The following is a 21,742-nucleotide window of genomic DNA, read 5'->3' as shown; positions in this document are numbered from 1 at the left end:
ACAAAACGTTGGCAATCTTTTGTCCGCTATAGCTGACATTCGTGCCCTGTAATACGATTGTCGTGGTCGATCGAGAGGAGGCATTTTATTTTCAGCGCACATTATTGAAGACGTTTTAGGGAAAAGATGATATGGATTGAAAAACGTTTTGACCGGTAGGGCACAGTTTTTTTGGACATTACGATAAGTTACCCTTATAGGCACTTTACTTTACGAAACATAATTATCCAAAGGGACAAGCAATTTTCGTCCAGAAGCAAATTTCCATGGAACAATGGACAATTTTTGTTCTTGTTCTAAATGTCAAGTATACAGGACTTCGGAAATCTTCATGCGGAATTGTTACACACTTCGAACCTAAATTACACGACCTTAAATGTATTGAGAAGATGGCCACGCTGAGACGCTGAGACGCTACGGAAGATGTTCGGATATTATCGCTAACGTTTCTCACCTTCTTCCGCTGGACATTCTGGGCAGCATTTCCATCGTTTCTTGATCGGGTTATTGCAGCTGAGTTCCGGACACTCGATCAGCGTACAGCGGATTTTGCCATCATCGCACTTGCATTCGGGAGTGCAGGGGCCTGGGGACCAGCGTTCACCATGCTCGTGTAAAATACCGTCATAGTAGCAGTCTACATAAACAGAAAAGCAGGAAACAAAATTGTAATTATCATTCGTTGCGAATTTTTCTTCCTTTTCATTGGTCGAGAGCCCACCACGTGATCTGCAAATAACTGCCTACAAATAATGGTCTGCTCACGCGCAATGTCGCTCAACTTTGTTTGGCTGCAAATAATATCCGTTCATGCGTAAATGAAACCATGCTTTTCTCCTTCTTGCGATCGCGTTTCCGTGAAAATGGCAGATTGCTTAGCTTCCCGAAGATATTCATTAAAAAAACAAACACGGTGATCGAATGATAAAACGATTATTGAACTCGGTTAGCGCAAAATATCGTGATTTGTCAGTGTCTCGCAGATCAATTATTTGCCTCAGCCTTCGATTTTGGCAAATAATTGATCTGCTCGCCACTGACAAATCACGATATTTTGCTCAACCTCGTCCAATAAATGTTAATTATTTGCTAATTTGGACAGTCAAAAGAATGTTCAATGTAGTTCGGTCTAAAAATTCTTGCGTGGGCTCGGCCTTTCAGTTCACTTAACCAAAACCCCGTGGTTGTGGCGGGAATGAAAATGGAACAGACGCTTTCGCTGGAAATCTTTTGGTAAAGGCAAGGGTAAAGGAATACTTCCAGCGTTGTGCGCAATGACGAAATGCACGACTTGTATCCTACTTTTATTGGTGACCTTTTTAGTTGTGACCAGTTTTTAGTAAGCACGCTCTCGCGAAAAGTGTTACTTCTGCATTTGCCTTTCCATACAAATGGGAAACGCTTTAGATTTAAAACTCAATCTCGTGTTAAATATATTTATACTACTACATGAGAAATTTCTGCAATTTGATTGGCTTAGAGCAGTGATATTTCAGCTTAATTTGAAATACCTACATGTGAAAATTACAAACCTTTTGCGGGTAGCAGTATAACGATATAATAGCATGATTTGTACGTGATATTTGGCATAAATACCACTCGTGATATTTCAAAATTGTCTCAAATTTTACTCGCCTAACGGCTCGTGAAATTACGTATAACAATTTCGAAATTTCACTAGTGGTATTTATGCCAAATACCACTACAAATCATGCTATTTCCTATACTAATTTAAATTGTATAGAAATAAAACGATGATTTAATGTTTAATGTACACAACATGTGATTTGAGTGACTCACTTGCTCTCCCCGGTAGGTGCACTATTAACGTCTTATTAGCTGTGGAAAGGACAAGAAAAAATATTGCATTTATTATTACAAAGCTTTAATAAGAAATACGCCTGTAAGTCCGCAAAACGCACATGCTCTTAATGTAGATGGTTTCAGGTAATTTTCCTTACTGTTTTTGAAATCTCCCTTAGAATTTCGCGCAATTATCCATAACATTCGCGGCATTCTGCCCGATGACTTTGGCTCTTCTGATAGACGCGTGTAAGAACTTTGCTTATCAACAATACCTCAGCAATACGAATGTTCAAAGCATGTTGAACAAGTTGAACATCGAGGCACAGGCAGCCTAAAGAAGATCATTTGAGCCTTTGTTCTAAGGTTTTCTCTTAATGAACAGTGCGTTACTGAGACTGCGCATATTGTGCTTACACATGCGCCAAAAGTGTAAACCGTCTCTTAGGCATTTTTCCCGAATGAGTGCAACGCTTGAATTGACACTGGTTGCTCTGCTACCAAGAGACAACATATTTTATGTCAGCAATATTACAGTCCGTCCTATGCAAGGAATTTTGAAACAAAATGAATGAAATCCGCACAAACCGTATGCTGGAGAAGATGTTGGCGCAGCCAAACCGACTGTTGGTGGAGCTTGTGTTGGTGCTGAAAGAAAAAAGTCGAAGTCTCCGTCAAAAAAGGAATTGTTCTGTACTGTTTTGAAAACTATCTGCTTCCTGGTTCACTTCAAAATGGAAGTGTTGAACACAAATGTGATCTCCTTTTTTTCGCTTTTAACAACATTAACCGTTTGAAAACGTTTCTATTTCCCTTTCTGATCAAATTTGAAATAAATAACAACAGCCTTTCCCTTGCTCAATGGCCTTGCCCTGTTAAAGATCGTTCCATCCCTTTAATAGGTAGGCTTCTAATTACCCTCTGCTCTTATTAGTCCAAGTGAATATTTGTACAAGTACAACAACATGATACGTTTTTGTATCAAATGGATACTCGGGAAAAAAACCGGGCCTCAGATGGGATCGAACCCACGAACCTCCGTGATCTGGTCGGATGCTCTAACTATTGAGCAACTAGCGAGCAAGGGTGAAATGTAGGTCTTTGACTAGAACTACCCTCACTGCCAGTGTATTATGCTTATCAGGGAGTTTAAGCAGCGACGTTTTTCAGCGAGCACGTCCAACGGAAGTGGACTGTTTGCAATCTTGAGCGGCGATTTTGAAATCAGTTTTTGGGCAAATCGTCTCTATAAGAGTAAAGACACTTAGCAATACAAATTTGGTAGCGTCAAGGCATTTAACAAGAGAATATGGCGAACGTCCGGTTGATGTGCTTCGCTCAAAAATGTCCCTGCTTACTCTCCTTATTATAATGCACACGCGCCCTGAATGACTAATCAACCCCCCCCCCCACCCCCGGAGACTGGGAGATCGTGGATTACAATGTACTTTCATACCTTGACAAAGGCCACATTTCCTTTTACAGTTTTTAATCAGCCACTCAGATTGACAAGCATCCTCTGAGTATCCATCACAACTTTCATGATCTCTTGCAGCACAGGGACCTGATCAGAAGTTTGACACAAGAGTCAGACCACTCTAACAAAAAAGATTCCCCCACCTGCCACAAGACACACTACCATACCTCTTGCAGCACAGGGACCTGATCATAACTTTGACAATGGAGTCAGACCACTCTCCCAAAATAACTCCTTTCCCCCCCCACCCCCACCTCCCAAGGAACACACTCCCCTATTCGGCCTAAACATAGACGTGCCGCTAAATTGGGTACGGTTTTCAAGGTTCAACCTTGTCGGAGTACCAAGCAAGTCGGAGCAAGAACGAAAAAAAATGGCTTCTCTCCTCCTTTTTGCTCTTGTCTCAACTTGATCGACGAACTTGCGAGGAAACGCTTCTGGGTTTAACAGTGTGTACACATTCACCATGAAGACTGTTTTGTTGTAAACGAACTGAAGAAGACTAGAGAACGCTCTAAAAACCTCTGGTTATTAAAAAGAGTATCCTTTGCCGCCAATCTCGTAAATCGAAAATAGGTCCACAAGAAAAGTTATACGTTAGAAGATCGAAGAGACAATTAGGTGGATTCGATTACGACAATGACTACGAGGACAAAATTTAAACTTAAAGCTTTTTACGGGTATTCTAAAAACACTAGTCTCCCTCGCAGCCGTTTTTTGGATGTCACGCAACGCTCCCAGGTTTCCCGGAAAACCTTCATTCTCCTTTTTTTCGCCAGAAAAGTTAACACAATTATTTTTATCGAAGGATGTTAAGCCCTCTCCTGAGCGCAAAATGGTAAAACTTCCCGCCAAAACTAACACGTGAGTAGAATGACGACGTGTCGACGTCCGTCACATTTTCCCGCCAAGATGGCGCTTCTTCACGCGCGGGTAGTACCCTCGTCTTAGAATCAAAAGGTCTCTGGTGCTTGGTAAGAAAACGAGACAATTTTGTTGACTGAAATTTTTATTCTTAGAGGGGGAGAGGGAGGTTTTTTATGATGATTTAAAAGCCAATACTTGTAAAAACGGATATCTTTGGACGGGCAAAAAGAGTTTCAAACACGATAAGTCTGGACGCGAATACTTTGACTACGTAAATATACTAGTGACGGATCAGCCGATGTAGTGTTGTAGAAACGAAATTCCAGCGCGAAGAGCAAGAAGATTTAAACTTGATAAAAACACGTGCTGTGAGTTTTGGAATAACTTCAAAAGAAATGTCCCCGGGGATCGCATTTTTTGATGTTCTTGGCTGAAGAATACACAGAAACGAAACATGCAAATTAATCGTGAAAAGAAATACACAGTTCAAACGTTTACTTGCGTTCAGGCTGCCGCTAACCAAAAGGAATTTTCCAAGGTTATGAACCGTACAAGAGGAAAGAAAATACTGGAGGAGAGCGTCACTAAATCTATCCTCGAGCCGACATAAAAGGCATTGAAAACTTTAACCGGATAAAAAAACTGGTAAGAATTGTTTGTAGCTTATTCTATGCTTGATAAACACTCGCCTCTTGCCTCCTGCTGTTTAGCGCTTTCTCAGTTAGAAAAAAAATCGTTCGTTTTATAATAAGCTTTGACTAACCATAGGTTTTGGCAAGATTTCCGTATAACCCCATACATTAATTATGCAATGCGTTCATCCTTATTTACGCCACATTTCAGTCCCTCTACTTCGCATTTCCCTAATATCCCCCGAAGCTGAATTCAAATCCCTCCTATAACGTTTCATATCAAGTCAGTTTAAATGTATGTACATTTAGTGCCCCATCCTTCAGTCCGTTTTCCAGATGGGCGGTTATTTTAAATAATTATAAACTCTTGGCCCAGGTAATTGCAAAAACAATGTATCTAAAATTATTTACAACATCAATAATTGTTGTTATTATTGTAACTGTACAGCTGTAAGCAACAAAAGCTGGTTCAAACGTTCCAGTTTTTGTGGGGCTTAACAAACTAGCATGCATTGCAAGAATTTTTTTAGGGAGGGGAGCAGGAGATGCTTGTTTATAAACATTTATTAGATGAAGTTTTCAGGGATACTCAATATCATTTTCAGGTAAGTGTTATAAGCAGAGCCCAAGGCCGAGGTCAAGACTTTGATTATTCCGGATATCACACTGCATTGCGCATACAATCTACAGATTAGTCACTAAACTGCTAGCAGATATTTAACTTCTCTGAAGGTTGCGCTGAGTTCCACAACTAGCTGTGGACTCTAAAATGTATAATAATGTTCATTATGCAATGGCTGATGTCTTTAATTGGGGAGAAGAGAAATAGTGAACCTTTCCACCACCCCCTTTGACTCATGCCAACTCCTCAAGCATGACATAAAAACATTCATGCACCCGAAGAAAATGCTTTCAATGCAGGCTGCTTTAACACTGGAAATTTAAATTGTTTTATAGTTTAGCTGCAAGGAGCTAGTGAGCATGAATGATCAATTAATGCGTTAAGATTTAGTATTAGTGCGATGTTAGTATGGTTAAGGATGGCATAACTTTAGTGAATTCTTTTACAAATAATGTGTACTTGTATGTGTATTTTAAAATGAAATGAGTGCTGTGTCAATGGATTGTGTACAGGTTATTTTACTCATATTGATTGTTAGTTTTAATTTAAATGTGCTTTTGATTTATTTTCTTGCACAACTCCTGAGGTAATCGATATTTTTGAAAAAAATGAATCAGTAGGAATCAATGACCTGCGGAATTTAAAATCTCACCTTCTTTTTCATCTTTTCCATTTTGTTCTAATCCTAAAATTGAAAGAGTTGATTGAGAGGGCAAAACGTTTGCACTTCAAAGTCAAATAGTTAAACAGCAAAACCAGATCCAGTTTTAAAAGACCTGATATTGCTACCTCATCTATTAGGTCTCTTGACTCAGCTCAATTAAATCAGTTTTCTGAGGACAACTTTTGATGTGCCTGTCATTTTGTTACCAATCAGAAGTATTTTTGTTCACACTAATGGTAGAGTAGGCTGAATATACAAATGTAATCGTCCACGTAAATTTAGTCCCAAATTTCCTGTTAGTGAGGCCCTCTTAGGGGGGTTACATATTGTATGTCCCAGTCTGAATTTCAAAACTTGTTGTTTCCTGTATTGAGGAAGGCAAGGAGCCATGTCACTGTCCGCCAGTATTCCACTGTTGTATCCCTTTAAGTCCCAATAGTGATCAACATCAATTTTCTCCTAATGATGTCCATACATTGGCAAGAAAAATGGTTATGAGAATTAATAAAATGCTCACCAAAGAGAAAATACCTTGATCTTTTATCAAATTCTCTAAACTTATTCTTAAAGGAAATGTATGGAGATCAGTTTGGAGAATTTGTATGTGGATATTGGGGCTTTAAGGGATATTTGCACTTTTCTCTGTTGCTGTCGCAGTTTCAACCCATCTTTGTGTCGTTTGTCACCATCTCTACTTCCCCTTTGTCACTGTTTCAAGGTCAAGTTGTCTGTCAAAATTTACCCTAACAGGGCCTCGTTAGTGGCAGTGACAGACATTTTAACAACCTGTGCAGAAGTCATCACCTTTTGACATAGTTCTCGCTTTTTTTATTTTTACCAGTGGGAATAACTTGTTCAGAGAAGATGACAATACTGTAAATTGTTGGTAAAGCTGACAAAGGTAGGCTTGCTAACAGATGTACACTGTACATTATGAATGAAAAATCTTTTAAGTCTTTTACTACTTTTTCATGTTTATCTATGATTAAACACACATACATGTAGAATATAAAGAAACATATGTATTATATGACATTCCGCATGCATACATCAATGCTAGGGGTACACTACAAAGCATACAATATGTAACACTATGTCAGGTACATTCCAGGTAGTGTTTGCCAAGCCTTAATTTTGTTGATGACTTCTGTCCAGGTTTTCAAATGCTAACCACCATCACAAAAAATCCTATTTAGAACAACATTCACCTGTGTGGAATTGCACTCAACCTCAACCTTCTGTGTCCAAAAGATTGACAAAACTCTTAATATTACAGACTTTTACTTAATAGGCCATCCACAATAAGAAGGCATGATTAGCAAGAAGCAGTTAGTACGTTAGTAAAAAAGCTTCATCAAAGTTTTACTGAGTTAGAAGATTAGTAATGATCAGTAGCGTTATACAATTATTTTTTTTGTGAAGGTATCATTTTTAATCAAACCACAAGACAATATATATAACGAATACCAAAATATTTAAAATATTTAACATCCCATCACTTTAATTCACCTGTTTCCCCTTAATAAGTAATATCATGTATTAAAAAATGCTTAAATAATAAGAAGGTACTACTCGAATAACAATAAGATTGTCTTTATGTACATTTATCTGACAAAATGGCCTCAATCCTTAACCTGAACTTAAAATGTTTGTTTCATACTATTGTTTACCTTTTTATGATAATTTATGCACACATGTTCACAATATTCTAAATAGTATCAAAGTATTAATTTGCCAATAACCATTACAGTACTGTATATCATGCTACAGATTACAAACGATTATGAAATCTCTACGCCTTAAATTTCTTGCTTGCGACCTCGTCATATCGGGTTGTTTACATCACCTTACCTTCACAGAAGCCACATTTTTTCTTGCAGTTTGCTTTCATCCACTCATTAGAGCAGCTTTCTGTTGAGAATCGACTGCATTCGGGGTCGTCTTTGCAAACAGCTGAAATGAAACGGAGAGCTGAAACTCGCACGAGTTGAACCCGGACAGCTGTGAAGTCATGCAGTCACTGTCCGTCGTTATTCTATTGTTATAGGATCCTTCGCTAAATGTGCATCATGTCGGTGCTCAGAAATCACATCGTTCTGTGTATGCCTGTTTTGTCGGCAAAAAGAACGATAAAACAGCCTCGGTGCGAAAGATCTGTAATTTGCGCTCCACGTCCGCCAAAAATCCATCCGCCATGTTTTGATGTGGTAGATCCCAGATCCCCGCAAACGTATGATACATAGGCACGCAATGCATATATAAAAGTCTTTCAAAAATCAATAATCATGAGTATCACGGGTAATTCAAAATCTTACGAACTTACCATCTTACTATCAAAAAAACAGAAACTGAGATTGACGATATTCTGAGATTGGGCTACTTACGGCGGCAAAACTGGCATTTTCGGGGACAATTCAGTTGCACCCAATCATCGTGACACTGGCTTGCTGAGTATCGTGAGCATTCAGTCTTGTCAATACACCAGGGAGCTTAAAAATGAGAAATTAAAAAAACATCACAATTCAAATTTCTGCCAGAAACGGTCCTACTTTTTGGCAGTAACTCAAGCATGCGTACAACCATATCACCCGGGCAGTGGCAGCCATCAATCGCGACCCCAGTGCTTACGCAATCTGCGCAGAAGAGCTCTGGGGTCGAGATTGTGGCAGCTACTTACAGCGGTTTTGCCCTTGCTGGGGCTTATCAGCATATGGCATAACCGTCAGAGATCTGTAGGGTCAAAACCGGGTTCAGAGCTGTTCATGGCTGCACCTTTCAGGTGATGTGAGGTATTGAGGTATGAGAGTGTCACTTGCTGTTTCGTTTGACTCATTCTACTAGATTTAAATTGGTTCATGTATGACCCTATATCAAAAACGTGAGTCAGAGACCTGGTATAGAAAGTCCAATAGGCCACCGCAGTTAAGTCTACAACTAATTTTGTACTGCGTAATATTAAATCTATTTGCAAGCTGTTTTAGTTTTTCTTGTTTTGGTAGTTTCCTAGTTGTATATACGCATGACAGCTTTGGATAAAACAAGTACATTTTAGAAGAAATGAATTTCTGTGGTTGGGCCACAGCTAACGTTATAGTAACCATGGAAACTAAACTACTTTTCCACCTTATCAGGTGGTTGGAAACCAAAACTGTAAACTAGTATTTGCTCTTTAGGTGAGTCGCGTACCTTCCATTAGACCACCTAGAATTCCTTGCGAACGTTTTGACTCTTCTTATTTATTCTTACCCTCTGGTATTTCGAGTACAGTTGTTCCATTTTGCACAGACGCCTTAATATGATTCTTTGATGGTCCTTTGACCTTCACCTGAGCCTTTTCTTCATCTTCGGCTTTTATCTTGGAGGGTAAGTTCACTACAATCGTCTCGACCATTGGAGCCTTTTTCTCGGTCTCATCTGCCAAGGCAGGATTTCCATTCTCGCCCTTGATGTTCACCACGACAGGTTTCCGTGAAGTTTCTAGAGATTTTGTTACCTCTGATGGAACAGTCACGGTCAGCTCGGTGTAAGGCTTTTCCGTTGCAGCTTGGCCTGGAGTTGACCCTCCAGTTGCTGTCTCTGAGAGATAAACAAAGAGGTTCTACTCATCATGTTTACGATCTTCTCGTGACCGATAGTTGGACCGGAAAGGCATTATGGTAACGTTAAAATATCGCCGTTAAAACTACTTTGCTTTCACCTTGAGTTGTAAACAATATTATCTTTCTATGCGCAGGGCTGCCGACAGAATTTGAGATCTCCCATCACCAAGTCCACCAAGTCAATGTCCTTCATGTTTTCTTATAGACTGCTCTCCCTACAGCCCCTTAAAGAAACCAATTTGACTAAGAGGAGGGGTCTGAAGGCGTAACCTCGGGTATTTTAAGCAGATTTTTTTAGTTTTCAAGTTCTCAAGTTGGTATTTATAAAGGATGGTAGGATTTAACCATATATAAACGCAACTAAGAGGCATGAGTTCATTAGTCTCCGCCAAGCTTAGAGAACAAACACTTGTCACAAGTGACCCCTACCATCTTGGCATTGCCAAACGGAATGGAAAGTTTAAAAAATAAGTTCCGTTGGTGTGCCATTTAAGTTGCCTATGAACACTAACATGGCTGCTGTGATGTCATGGGTATACGCCCCATTAACTAACCGTTGCCACATATCCTGCATTTCCTGGGACAGTTTATTTTTAGCCAGTCATCACTGCATCTGTTTTCTGTGTAATTGCCACAGGCTGGGTCATCGTTGCACCATGATTCTACGAAAAATCAAATCTATTAAAATTTCGTTTGACAGATTTCTATCATGAAATAATCGAACTGCAACGAGATTCGGACTCGTCATCTTTCGATGCCATAATTTGTACGAACGCGTAAACCATTTACATACAACTCTTCTTAGCTAAGTCAGCTAAATAATTATCCAACACATTAATGCAAATCGTGCAGCCTTTATTGGCATACGAGAGTTCCAAAGCTTGCTCAATTAGCAGACTAATTGAAGTTGCAAGATTTCCTTCCACCTCTCGGCAGAAACCCTAAAATTGTCATTATGGTGTCATAAGCTCAGACCAACTTTGTCCTCAATCCTTTACCATAAAAAAATGAGAGGGAATAACACTGGGGACGAGGTTAGGGTCAGACAAAACTCATGTCACTATATAAATCACCATGACAACATTGACTAGCCGGAGAATATTTCACACATCTCGATATGGATCTGGATTGGCCTTACAGGCTCGGAGAGGGTCACATGGAATTAATAAACTATTCAATTCCACTGAACGTTTCTTGCGATGCTTTCCTTCATGAATATCCACTATAAAGAGCTGTGGGGAGGAACTAATAATAATAATAATAATAATAATGATAATAATAATAATTCCGTTATTTACCCTCGGCAGTATTTACAGCACTATAAATGCTAGTGGGGCCGAGCAAATGGCTGAAACAAATAACTCAAATTGAACTTAACAGGGTTAAGAATCCCAACTTGGACGGAGGCAAAGCAGCTGGCTATTCGCAAGCATGGCGGAGGATTTGAACTCGGGACTACCGAAAACAAATCCAGCCAGGCGGGACTTGAACTTGGGGCCCCCGAATTGCAAGTCCAACGCTCTAACCACTTTTGGCCACGCTTCCTAATTTGTTTATCATAGCTTATTGTTAATATTTTGTTTATTATAGCTTTTGTTATTGTAGTCACTAATTTGTTAATTATTGTTTCATAAGTTATATTGACTTCAACTATTGACCGGATAAGACCACTATACTTACCATAAATACTTGGTGAGTTCGTAGTATTTTGTACCTCGACAGCTGAAAAAAATAGAATACGGTAAACTTCATTCTGTTTAGGGCAAGAGGAAAAGCAAAAATTTCGCAATTCGTCAGTTTCAGCATACATTTCGAACATTTCTATTTGAAAATTTAAAAGCGAACTCTCATTGAAATTCAATGATGAGCATTCTAATTTTTTTATCCTCTTACTGGCTTAAAACCGGTCGACTTTTCTCCCCATACTTTGTTTAAGCCGATATGATAGTTCAAAGGCGAGCATTTCTGTCAGAATGCGTGCGCAGTTTGCAATAGAATTATATTAGAGTTTTATCCAATACTTCAGATGCAGCTCTCCACTCTGACCCTTCCTGCAGAACCGAACTCTACCTCGTTAGCAAGAAAAATTGCCCTTTTAATGATTTTGATTGAACAGATCCTAAAACGAAGTAATCTGATAACCTTAATGACAAATTGGCGTCATCCTTAAACCAAATTCTTCTGAGGCGTCGATGGTCGCTTATGGAAAATATGGATATGAGTATCAGATTTAGTAAACCTTAAAATAAGGCATAGTAATCAGAATCACATTTTTAGTCGGTTTTTACTTTTTCAAATACAAGGAGATCATTAGATACGAACGCAATCCCCATCCCTGCAATGACTGGAATATCGATTTTGTGACAAAGCAAACGGACCTCGATTATTACTGGTTGACGCAAATTTCACCTCGCTGAAGACAGATCTAAACTTATGCAAACGACTCTAGCTGTTAAAGACAGAAATGCAAAAACGAAGTTATCTGTACGGTGAATATATTTTGCAACCTAACTATCGGATCGTATTTAAGGTCAGTGCATATTTAACGTTTTGACTATTTTCGAGATACCCGAACAAATTATGACACAACAAGCTTACTTTGTGAGGCGACCCTAAGCGAAAACAGCAGCAGCAGGTGAAAGAATAAAGTTTTTTCCATGTTTTCCTTGCACAGTTTCCTTTACCATTTTACACAGCTCTTACATGGCGTCAAGATCACAAAACACCTCCACGAGCCTTGCTTTCATTAACATTAATGCACCATTGGCCGGTGCGCGAAACATCCATCTTTCGCCACCCGCAATTACGCAGAAAATATTTCTATAAAATCTGGAGAAGATCTCAGTGCACACAATTGATCTCTCGCAGGACAAAAAGATTTCGTAAAAGACATCGATTCTGTTGGTCAATAGGTTAAGTCAAAACTAAGCCGATACTCGACAGTGAATGCTGAGCTGCGAAGAAACCACTGCTTATCAAAAAACAAAAAAGATTTCTTAGTCGCAAAGTATCTACCGGTTTTAACACCTAGTGATTATGTCACATATTTATTTTAATGCCGGATTTACTGCTTTAAAAAAGAGTGGTCCAATATATAAAGTTTGTGGTGCTCTCAAGTTCGAGTTTTTTGGTTAAATGATGAAACAAGCCACGATTTCGAATCAAGTAATTTCGATTTTGTGTGTTAGTTTGAAAACTCGCTTCATACATAATCATGACAAACTTGAAATAATCCCTGTGATACTGAGAAACGGAGACCTTAAACCTTAAACCTGAAAAGTCGATTTGGACTAAAAGCCCTCATAAATATGTAGTCATGCCAACTGGGCTTGAAAGCTTTGGGCTTTGGGTCTCGGGTACACAGAAAAATAACATAAGAGAGACTTAAGGTTGATTTTCCACTGACGCGTTTTTGGCAACGTGCGTTAACGCACGTAAAATGATTTTAATCACGTAAATAAAATAGGGGCAAGATAAAAAGAGCTGAGCTTAATCGATAAGTTGAGCAACGTTCAACTTTTACGCTTACGATCGTCCTCTCATGCATTGCCTCTATCAAATTGGCGAACGTAAATGTTACGCACGTAAAAATTACGCGACACTGGAAATCACGTTCATGGCAAACGGCAAAAGTAAAAGGAAATAAACAGCTCAAAGCTCCGCAAAATCACTCTGATGAATGAAGCTGATCTGAAACCGTAGTTATTTGTGTACAGATGCATGTAAGAAAGATTAAACGAAAAGTAACGCGCGGGACGCTTGGTCACATGGTACAAGTTGACCCTTGCCGTTTGCCGTTAACGCAATTGCGTTCGACAGAGCGCATAGTAATCTGGTGTCCCTGTGGGACTAAGGAAGAAATATTTGAGCTGTCACGGGCGACTGCAAATTAGCCGCCCCTATTAATTTTATCAGGGGCACCTCGGACTCCTTTCGACTCGATTTCGTTTCCGTAATTTTTCCGTAAGTGACGAACGCGGATCCGTAATCAATGATTACATTACCTCTAGTTCTTCATCTCTCTATTGTTAGGTTAGGTCCTGTCGCTGGCTAAATAATTAACAATCATTTCCGTTCGAAGGTACAAGCAAAAGTTTCCTAGTTTCCGTTAAAAAAATCACAAAGCCATTCATTTACGTTTTGACATGTAACGCACAACAATAGGGACCCTTCTCGAATGCTGTTGTCACAAGTATACGTATTACAATGTAACTACTTACGTTGCTGCTGCAGAGTCACATGAGGCTGCTGTGTCACAGGTCCAGCAGTTACCGCATTGTTCATAAAATTCACAGTAACATTCTGATTCGGTGCGGTAGGAACCATATTTGTGGCATTTTTGATAATATGGTCAACCACTCCTCCCTCGAACGGATTGACCACCCCTGGGCCGGTGGGCATAGGAGGAGCTGGAGTCGCCAGAATATGCGCAGTGGCGCTTGTTTGTGGGGCGTTTTCAACAGCCACGGGTCCCTCGACAACCAAAGGACTCTCGTTTCCGTGAATAACGAGTGGCGCTTCACTAGGGGCAACATTTTTGGCTTCCTGTACCACCGATGGTACCCCAGCTGCGGCCGCATTTTCTGTTTCGTGTACCAGCAACGGTGCCCCAGTAGAGACAGGACCTTCGGTAACCACAGGGCTCTTAGTTTCGTGTACAACAATTGGCTTCCCCATGGAGGCAGCATTTTCTGTTTCATGTACCACCAACGGTACCCCATTAGAGGCAGGACCTTCGGCCACCACAGGACCCTCGTTTTCGTGCACAACAATTGGTGTCCCTGTGGAGGCAGCATTTTCCGTTTCATGTACTATCAACGGTACCCCGGTGGAGGCGGGACCTTCCATTACCACAGGACCCTCGTTTTCGTGCACAACAATTGGTGTCCCTATGGAGGCTGCATTTTCTGTTTTATGCACGAGAACAGGTACCTCTACAGCTTTTCCCTTTTCCTTTTCAAACGATATTCTAATTTTTTCATGTTCTTCTCCTTTCGGTGCCAAAGATAATACATTTCCATCGGTTGATGTTTTATTTCCAATAAATGAGATCTTGATATTTTCCGCATTTCCTTCCCCCGGGGGGTGTATAGAAATTTCCTTTACTCCTGGTACTGGTTTCTTTTTATCGATGAAGGAAATTCTAATATTCTCCACTCCATTGTTTTCTAAAGGTTGGGCTCTCTGTGGTACTTCCACAACCCAATCAGGCGTCTGCTTAATTTCTAAGACTTCCACTTCCTCTACGGGTACGACCGGAAGTTCGTTAGCATTCATAACAACCACAGGTGCCTCAGTGGGCTCAAGCGAACCTGTATGAACCGAAAGTGCTTCTGGGGGCGTTGACGAGTCATAAACGCCGACCTGTGAACCGGAAGTAGTGCTCTGCGAGACCGGAAGCATGGATTCGACAAAGCTTTCCGTCTTGTTGTATAAGTTATAAGATGGAAAATCTTTAATCGGAACGGAAACTTCCGGGTAAATTGTCTCATTAGCAACTTCCTTCGTTGCTGCGAATGGTGTGGTACCTTGCGGTACTCTTGGGTAGGTGAAGTTGCTATTAAGCGCCACCTTTGAAGTGTCTGGAGCAGTCGTGGGAGAATCCTCCCATCCCACTAAGGGGTTTACTGTTGGCTGTGCTGCCACAAAGCCCTCAACTTTCTCAGTCTGTTTTGGAGCTAATGATTCTCCTGTAGGAAAATGAAATGTTCTACCGTAAACATATGGCTAATAGGAAGGTATGCAACAGATTAAAACGAATTAATGACAACATTAAATTTTTTCAAGGTCAATTCCAGTTAATCTCATTATTAGCAGTATGCAGGATGTTTGTCTTATGTTGGACTTCTGTTGGAAATGCTCGGAAATATTCTATTAAGCCACTTTTATCACTAGCAGAAAAAACGTTTCCTCAATTTAATGCCGAACAGACGTTTTTGCTTGTCTCGAAGTTGGAACTTGTCATTTACCAGTTTTTTCAGTTTGCTAACATAAACCTCCAAAGAAAGTAAGGGCGAACGGGCAATACTAAGGAAAATTGACTGGATTGTAGTGAAAAAGCTCCTTTATCAAAAACGACAATAATAACAAAATTCAAGAACTGAAAAGTAGCGAACTCACCCTTTCCGCAGTGTCCACATAGTTTGGGACAGTTGAGGTCAATCCAGTCGTATGACTCACAATGTTCTGCTCCGTACATTGCGCATGCGTTATGATCAACGCACCACGATTCTGCGTAAAAAAGAAGAGTGAAGAAAACTAAGTACACAGCAGAAAGCCATCAGCCGGAGAGCACATTACATCTGTCATGTAAGATTATCTCACAGCAAGTGTTAGTGTTTTTTCTTCCTCAGCAGCAAACTCAGTCAAACAGAAAGGGGTAAATTTTGCTTAAGAATGACAGATAAAATCTAAAAAAAAGTCTTTACGGAAGACGACAAACTCTGTTGTTGAATCATACAGAAGTCTGTGAAAAAAGGGAAAATCGCAAGCGAAAAAAATACTGCAGCGCGTCAAAACATTTATCAGTAGCAGATAGACATGATTTAAAAGCCAACCATTAGGAATATTTGACTGCTAAAGACCGTGAAATAGCATAGTGCCCCACTTTTTCATTAAAAAAAACAGCACACAGTTTCTTCATGCATTGATGCATTTATTACAGTGGTTTTCAGACATATTTAGTATTGAAATTAATATATATCTTTTTTCGAGTCTTTCCAAGATACCTTTTGGGCAAGAGCACCTTCCTACTCTGTCATTGATAAAGGTACCTAATTTTGAATTTAGCAGGATATTAGCATTTTTTTTGATAAAATTTGTAAATAAACCTGAATCAGAGATAATAGCATTTAAAGTATGAGACAAGAGGGAGAAGCAGGGATAGAGATGCCCGGGTGCCGGTGCGGACGGGGCGGGGAGGGGGGTTACCCACCCAACCACACTACAGTGGACTCCCGATAACTCAAACCTTCAAGAGAAATCGAACAAAGTTCAAGTTATCGGGAGCTTGAAGGAAATAACCGGAAGTAAGGAAATAAGCAAATGGATGGGAAGGAAAGTAATTAAGCAACTGAATTTGAACTGGAGTGGCAAAAAAGTAAAGACAAAGAATTTACTGAGTTGTTTTGAAATAAATTCAATGTTTCGGACTTCAGTAGACGGTTTTTTTCCTAACTTGTCACGCACTTATAATATGGTTCGAGTTATCGAGGATAAAATTGTATAGAAATGAGCTGCGAAGGGAAACAAAAATTACTTCGAAATAGCGGAGGTTCGAGTTATCGAGGGTAAAATTACAGTAAATGTAAGAAGGAAATCGAGGGGAAATCGACTTTGGTTCGAGTTAGCGCGAGGTTCGAGTTAGCAAGGGTTCGAGTCATCGGGAGTTAACTGTATTTACAAAAGTCATTTCATACAGCATTTCTTGTCCGAAAGGCTTGAAAAATTTTTGTGCCATGTTGAAGTGCAGACTTTTTTAACGAGAATATGTGGCACGGAAGCACAGAATGTGGATGCGAAGCTACGTTAAATCTTTAAAGAAAATCTTTTAAACCGGAATCTTTGTCAGGTTATTTCGTAACTAAGGTTCTCCTTGTAATAGTCTCAAGTCCTGTTTTCCTCAGTTTTGAAGGGTTGCTCAACTGAACATGGAAAGTTTATTTCCAAAGTTTACAGGCCTGCTCGATCAATGATTATGTTAATATCAGTGTAATATAGTTACCAAAACTTAATTCAAGGAGGGACAACACCCGTCTTTGATTAGTTTTAGTTGCCTATCATCTGAAACCTTAATAATAACTTCTGTGTCTGTCTTGAAAGCATCTACAAGACTCTACAATAATATGCATTCAAAAAACTGTGTTATTTAGAGTTGAAAGCAGCTTGTACTTTACGGGTAAAAGGTTAATTTTTTCACGCTAAGTTGCTTGGGTAACTGAAGCGATCAAGCATGTCTGTTGAACTCATTCAAACAAATTTATCAAAATCATATAGCAAACGTTTAGCAACGAACCATGGCATAAACGCCTCCAGCTTAAAATTGTATATCCTCTGCTTCTTATGATCAATTTTTATAGTCAAAGTTATGTTTACCAAGATTTTTTTCAGCTACTAAAATAATCGATTTTTCTGGTGGCACTATTGATTCTCTTGTTACACCAGTTTCACTCCATCCTCGCAAGTATATACTTTATAAAAAATTCAAGTGCTGGCGAGAAGAAAATATGTCAGAAATTTCGAAACTGCTTAATGGAAATGCCCTATTTTCGCATAGAATGGCGTAGACTTTGTGGGTCAAAATGCTGGAAAGCATTTTGAAGACAGAATTTAGAATATTGATTGACAAAAGTTTTGATTTGAAGACATCATACCTAATGGTCAGTTATAATAATGTGGCTCATGATGTCACATGAAGAAAGTCGGATTAAATCAAATTTCTCTTTACCATAACCCCAAACCACAATCATATATGTCTATTTGTCCCGGTCTACGTAAAAGTTGTTGTTGTATTTTCAAGCTGTTCGTAAGAGTCAGTTTGGGATCTGTCAAGAATTAAATTTTCTCCAATTGCATAACGAGAGTGAAGAGTCGCTGCGCTTACCGTTAACCTTCACAATTAAGGGTAATATTCACAAATTACAAAAATAAAATGGGTTTTAACTTACCGTCCGAAGCGATCGTGGTTTGGAGAAAATGAACTACAAAAAAAAGTAGGATCCTCCTTGAATTCTCCATTGCTAGTTGCTTTTCTCCAGAAGTGGCTGATATATCCTCTCTTCACGAACGAGAGAAATGATGGCAAATATTAAGTTTGCCCTGATTTCTCTCGCCTTCTTTCCTGAGCTCTACGAAAAAATCGGATTTAATTGTTACTCATTGTATTTTTAACAAAACTTTACGCAAACCGTTAGTGTTCTAAAGATGGAAAATAAGCGGACGAATCATTTGTCAAAGTTCTGTTTGCATTTTGGCGGTTTCTTCTAGTTACCAGTTGTCTTGAATGGTGCTTTATTGATTTCGTCAAATGTTAGGTGACCGGTTTGATCCAAAAGGGGTTTGATTTCGAAGTAGTATCAAAATAAATTTTACCTTTCATCAGCCTACTTTTAGAATTTAAGGGAAAACGAATTATTACAAAAATTTCCTCTTTATATTTTCAATAACCCTTTTACCTTAAATTACCTTCCTCGAGTTAGCGGTTATTTTAATTGAAATCACGATATAGTAGTTCGTTTATCGCGTACGATTATTATTTTGTTGTTTCACGTTTTCGCTTCAAGCTCTTGAATTTTACGTATTTCTTATCAGAGAAGTCAAACGATGGCTTTTTCTTTACAGATCGAAATTAAGGAAACTATGATTTTCTCAGTAAATGATCAATCAAATATATAGAACAGTTATAACTTTCTAGCGTCGGAAGATTCGAAAACAAAGACAGATTAAAATATATGTTTTCAATCTTACCTTTAAAAGATGGGGGTAAAATTTGTCCTTAACTTCTGTCACGTAACCACTGAGTTAAACGTCGCCCTCATTTCGCTGTATCACATCCAACGACATTTTTTTCCTTAAACTTCAAAACCAGCAAATAATATATTCTTTTGTTAAGAAAAATGCGAGCTCCAGATTGACGCATGCGTGTTTCCCAGGCCACGTATATAATCAAATAAGGCATCGACCGTTTGCGCATGGTCGGTGCCCCTCTCTGGGATGTTACTGGTGGAAGTTACTAGAGAACTCTTAAAATTTCTGGTAGTGTCACGGGAGTGACAAACGACGATTGTATTTAACTGGTTCAGCACTTTATCACTCATTACATTGCAATGGCTTCTTTGCTTCACACTGGCTTTCGATTCAGAGGATTGAATCGTCTTGCAATGGACACACGCCGGGTAATATGAAGAATGAAGTCAGTTTAAGAATCTACATTTAGACTGACAGTAATTGCTTGATGCAGTAATAAATAGAGGAAAATTAAGGATTGTTTTAAACCTAATTTACTTTTTCACTGAATTCAAAGCTACGTTTGGTAAGGAGAAATGCGATTTCTGTGATTCTTAACCTAGCATTCCAACATAATAAACTACTAGCTGACTCCGTTTTTTAAAATTTCTATCGACTAGCCTTAGCACTCAATTTTTTGTTTACAACTATCAATGAATCACAAAAGAAACATAGCGACCAAAATAAGCGAATAAATTTAACGGGTTTCCATGTTTCATCTGTTCAGTTTGTTGTCTTTAAAGATCAAGGATTACAAGCGAAAACAGCGAGTGTTTCAGTGTTGATGTTTGTAATTACCGTGGCCTTTTAACCGACAGGTTTTTTATTGAACGAGCTAGTGTCTAGTACATCGATAAACTGGTAGACTGATATGAATGTATCTATTAGTGTCTGACCCTTTCAGTCATTTTAATGGCCCAGAAGTACTGAAAAGAGCGAGTGCTTAATTTGCTGCCAACTGTGTAAACTTAAGAAATTAGAAAGAAATTATGGCCATCGCAAGAAATTAAAAATCGTATATACAGTATAACTTTCAGAAGCAACAGCTATAAAAAAGCTAGCTTTTATCTTCAGGGTTGACCATAATTTTGACAAGTTATTACACAACCTAGCTGTAAGGATGAGAGGCAGTGATCTGAAGTGGTGTGAGCACTCAGTAGCGGACGCTATATAGGGTTGACTTTGTGTTGGTTCTCTTCCTTGCTCAGAGAGGTTTTTTCCGGTTACTCTGATATTTCCCCTCTCCACAAAGACTTAGTTAACTTATGCAAATTCCATTTTGGTCTGAAAAAGGTGATACCAGTAAATTGGGAATACTTTAAGTTAGTATTACTACTCGCATGTTTTGTCTAATGTTTTCCTCTCTAAGCAACGTTTGTTTGTTTTGGTTAGATAGTGGTCTTTCCTAAAGGAGCAATCTTTGCTATTGACAGGTGCTGATTGCCCTTTTCATTCTCGGCCTCAGTAATTTGGCTTATAAATTCGATATAATAAAACGCCGTACATAATGCGCGATCTCAGATCGTGCGCAATTACAGCAGCCTCAAGAGAAAGATACATACCCTGGAAAACAGGTTATTGTGAGATCGTAATATACTCGATGTAACCCGATGGTGGAAATGACATGAATTGAAATATATTAAATAAGTCATATTTTGAACCGCAGAGAAATATATGAAAGTAAACACGATCTTCGCAGTAGAATGATAACAACCTGAGTGGTTGATAAAGAATAATGCGTTGTTAAACACATTAAAGCCTTCTCACATGTGTATTTATGTTTCAGTTTTATTTGATACCTTGCAAACATGTTAGTTCTTTTTGATCCAAAACGAAAAATTGAGGCTGTAATTTTTTTACATGTAAAAAGGAAGTTCATCTAGGAAAGTTTTAAAAGTTCCTTCTAAAAATTAAGGCCGCAAGAGGTGAAAACGCAATTCTTCGTTAATTTTCTTAATATTAGATCTTCGTTAGTAAAACGTTACTATTGTGTTTATTTATTTAGATTTCCTTTCTATATTTTAAACTTTTTAGCGTATAATTCAAACAATATTCTCTTGTAGCCTGGATTTCAACCGATTACTTCGAGTCGTTATTACTCCCTCCGGTCGATTCAGACGTTACTGAGGGAGTAATAACGACACGAAGTAATCGGATGAAATATCAGGCTACTTCTCTTGGACATTGGAGCCCTAATAAGATCAGTAGACGTGATGTAAATCAAACTAAGCACGGCATGTTTGCGGATCCAAAACAGTAAAAAAACTCAAAGAATCTCAGTGAAGAAAACTCAATTTTGATCCTTGAAAAATCTTTCAAATATCCTTCACAACTATTTTTAACTGAGTGTGCAGTTTAGTCTTGTTTCGTTTCGAAATCTTGCCCACAGCGCGCTCCATATTTAGAGCTACATCCATGAATACTTCGAGGACAGAATAGTACCCAATCGCTACTTTTATTTTCTAGCAAAGGAATATGGAAAGAAACCTGACGCGCCCAATGGCGCTTGGGAAGGAGGGTCCTTCCTTCCCTTGATGCACCGTGAACTCACTAAGTAGTTACAATAATTTAATC

General features: G+C 39.0%; 1 protein-coding gene across 1 annotated transcript in view; it reads right to left on the bottom strand.

Annotated features, from left to right (window-relative positions):
- LOC140938422 (uncharacterized) overlaps positions 1–15,863 on the bottom strand; it is a 59,961-nt gene extending 44,098 nt beyond the window's left edge. Inside the window, exons 1-11 of the mRNA XM_073387922.1 lie at positions 15,785–15,863; positions 13,885–15,354; positions 11,345–11,386; positions 10,219–10,326; positions 9,312–9,641; positions 8,450–8,554; positions 7,917–8,018; positions 6,054–6,086; positions 3,260–3,367; positions 2,392–2,451; positions 455–637 (exon numbers count right to left, since the gene is read on the bottom strand). Of these exons, the coding sequence (XP_073244023.1) occupies positions 455–637; positions 2,392–2,451; positions 3,260–3,367; positions 6,054–6,086; positions 7,917–8,018; positions 8,450–8,554; positions 9,312–9,641; positions 10,219–10,326; positions 11,345–11,386; positions 13,885–15,354; positions 15,785–15,863 (2,620 nt within the window). The remainder of the gene's footprint in view (positions 1–454; positions 638–2,391; positions 2,452–3,259; positions 3,368–6,053; positions 6,087–7,916; positions 8,019–8,449; positions 8,555–9,311; positions 9,642–10,218; positions 10,327–11,344; positions 11,387–13,884; positions 15,355–15,784) is intronic.
- Positions 15,864–21,742: the final 5,879 nt, after the last annotated feature.

Source organism: Porites lutea, chromosome 1, assembly GCF_958299795.1.
Source record: "Porites lutea chromosome 1, jaPorLute2.1, whole genome shotgun sequence".
Classification (NCBI taxonomy): Eukaryota; Metazoa; Cnidaria; class Anthozoa; order Scleractinia; family Poritidae; genus Porites; species Porites lutea.
Note: the sequence above shows the minus strand (reverse complement) of the source record. Positions and strands in the feature narration are given on the sequence as shown.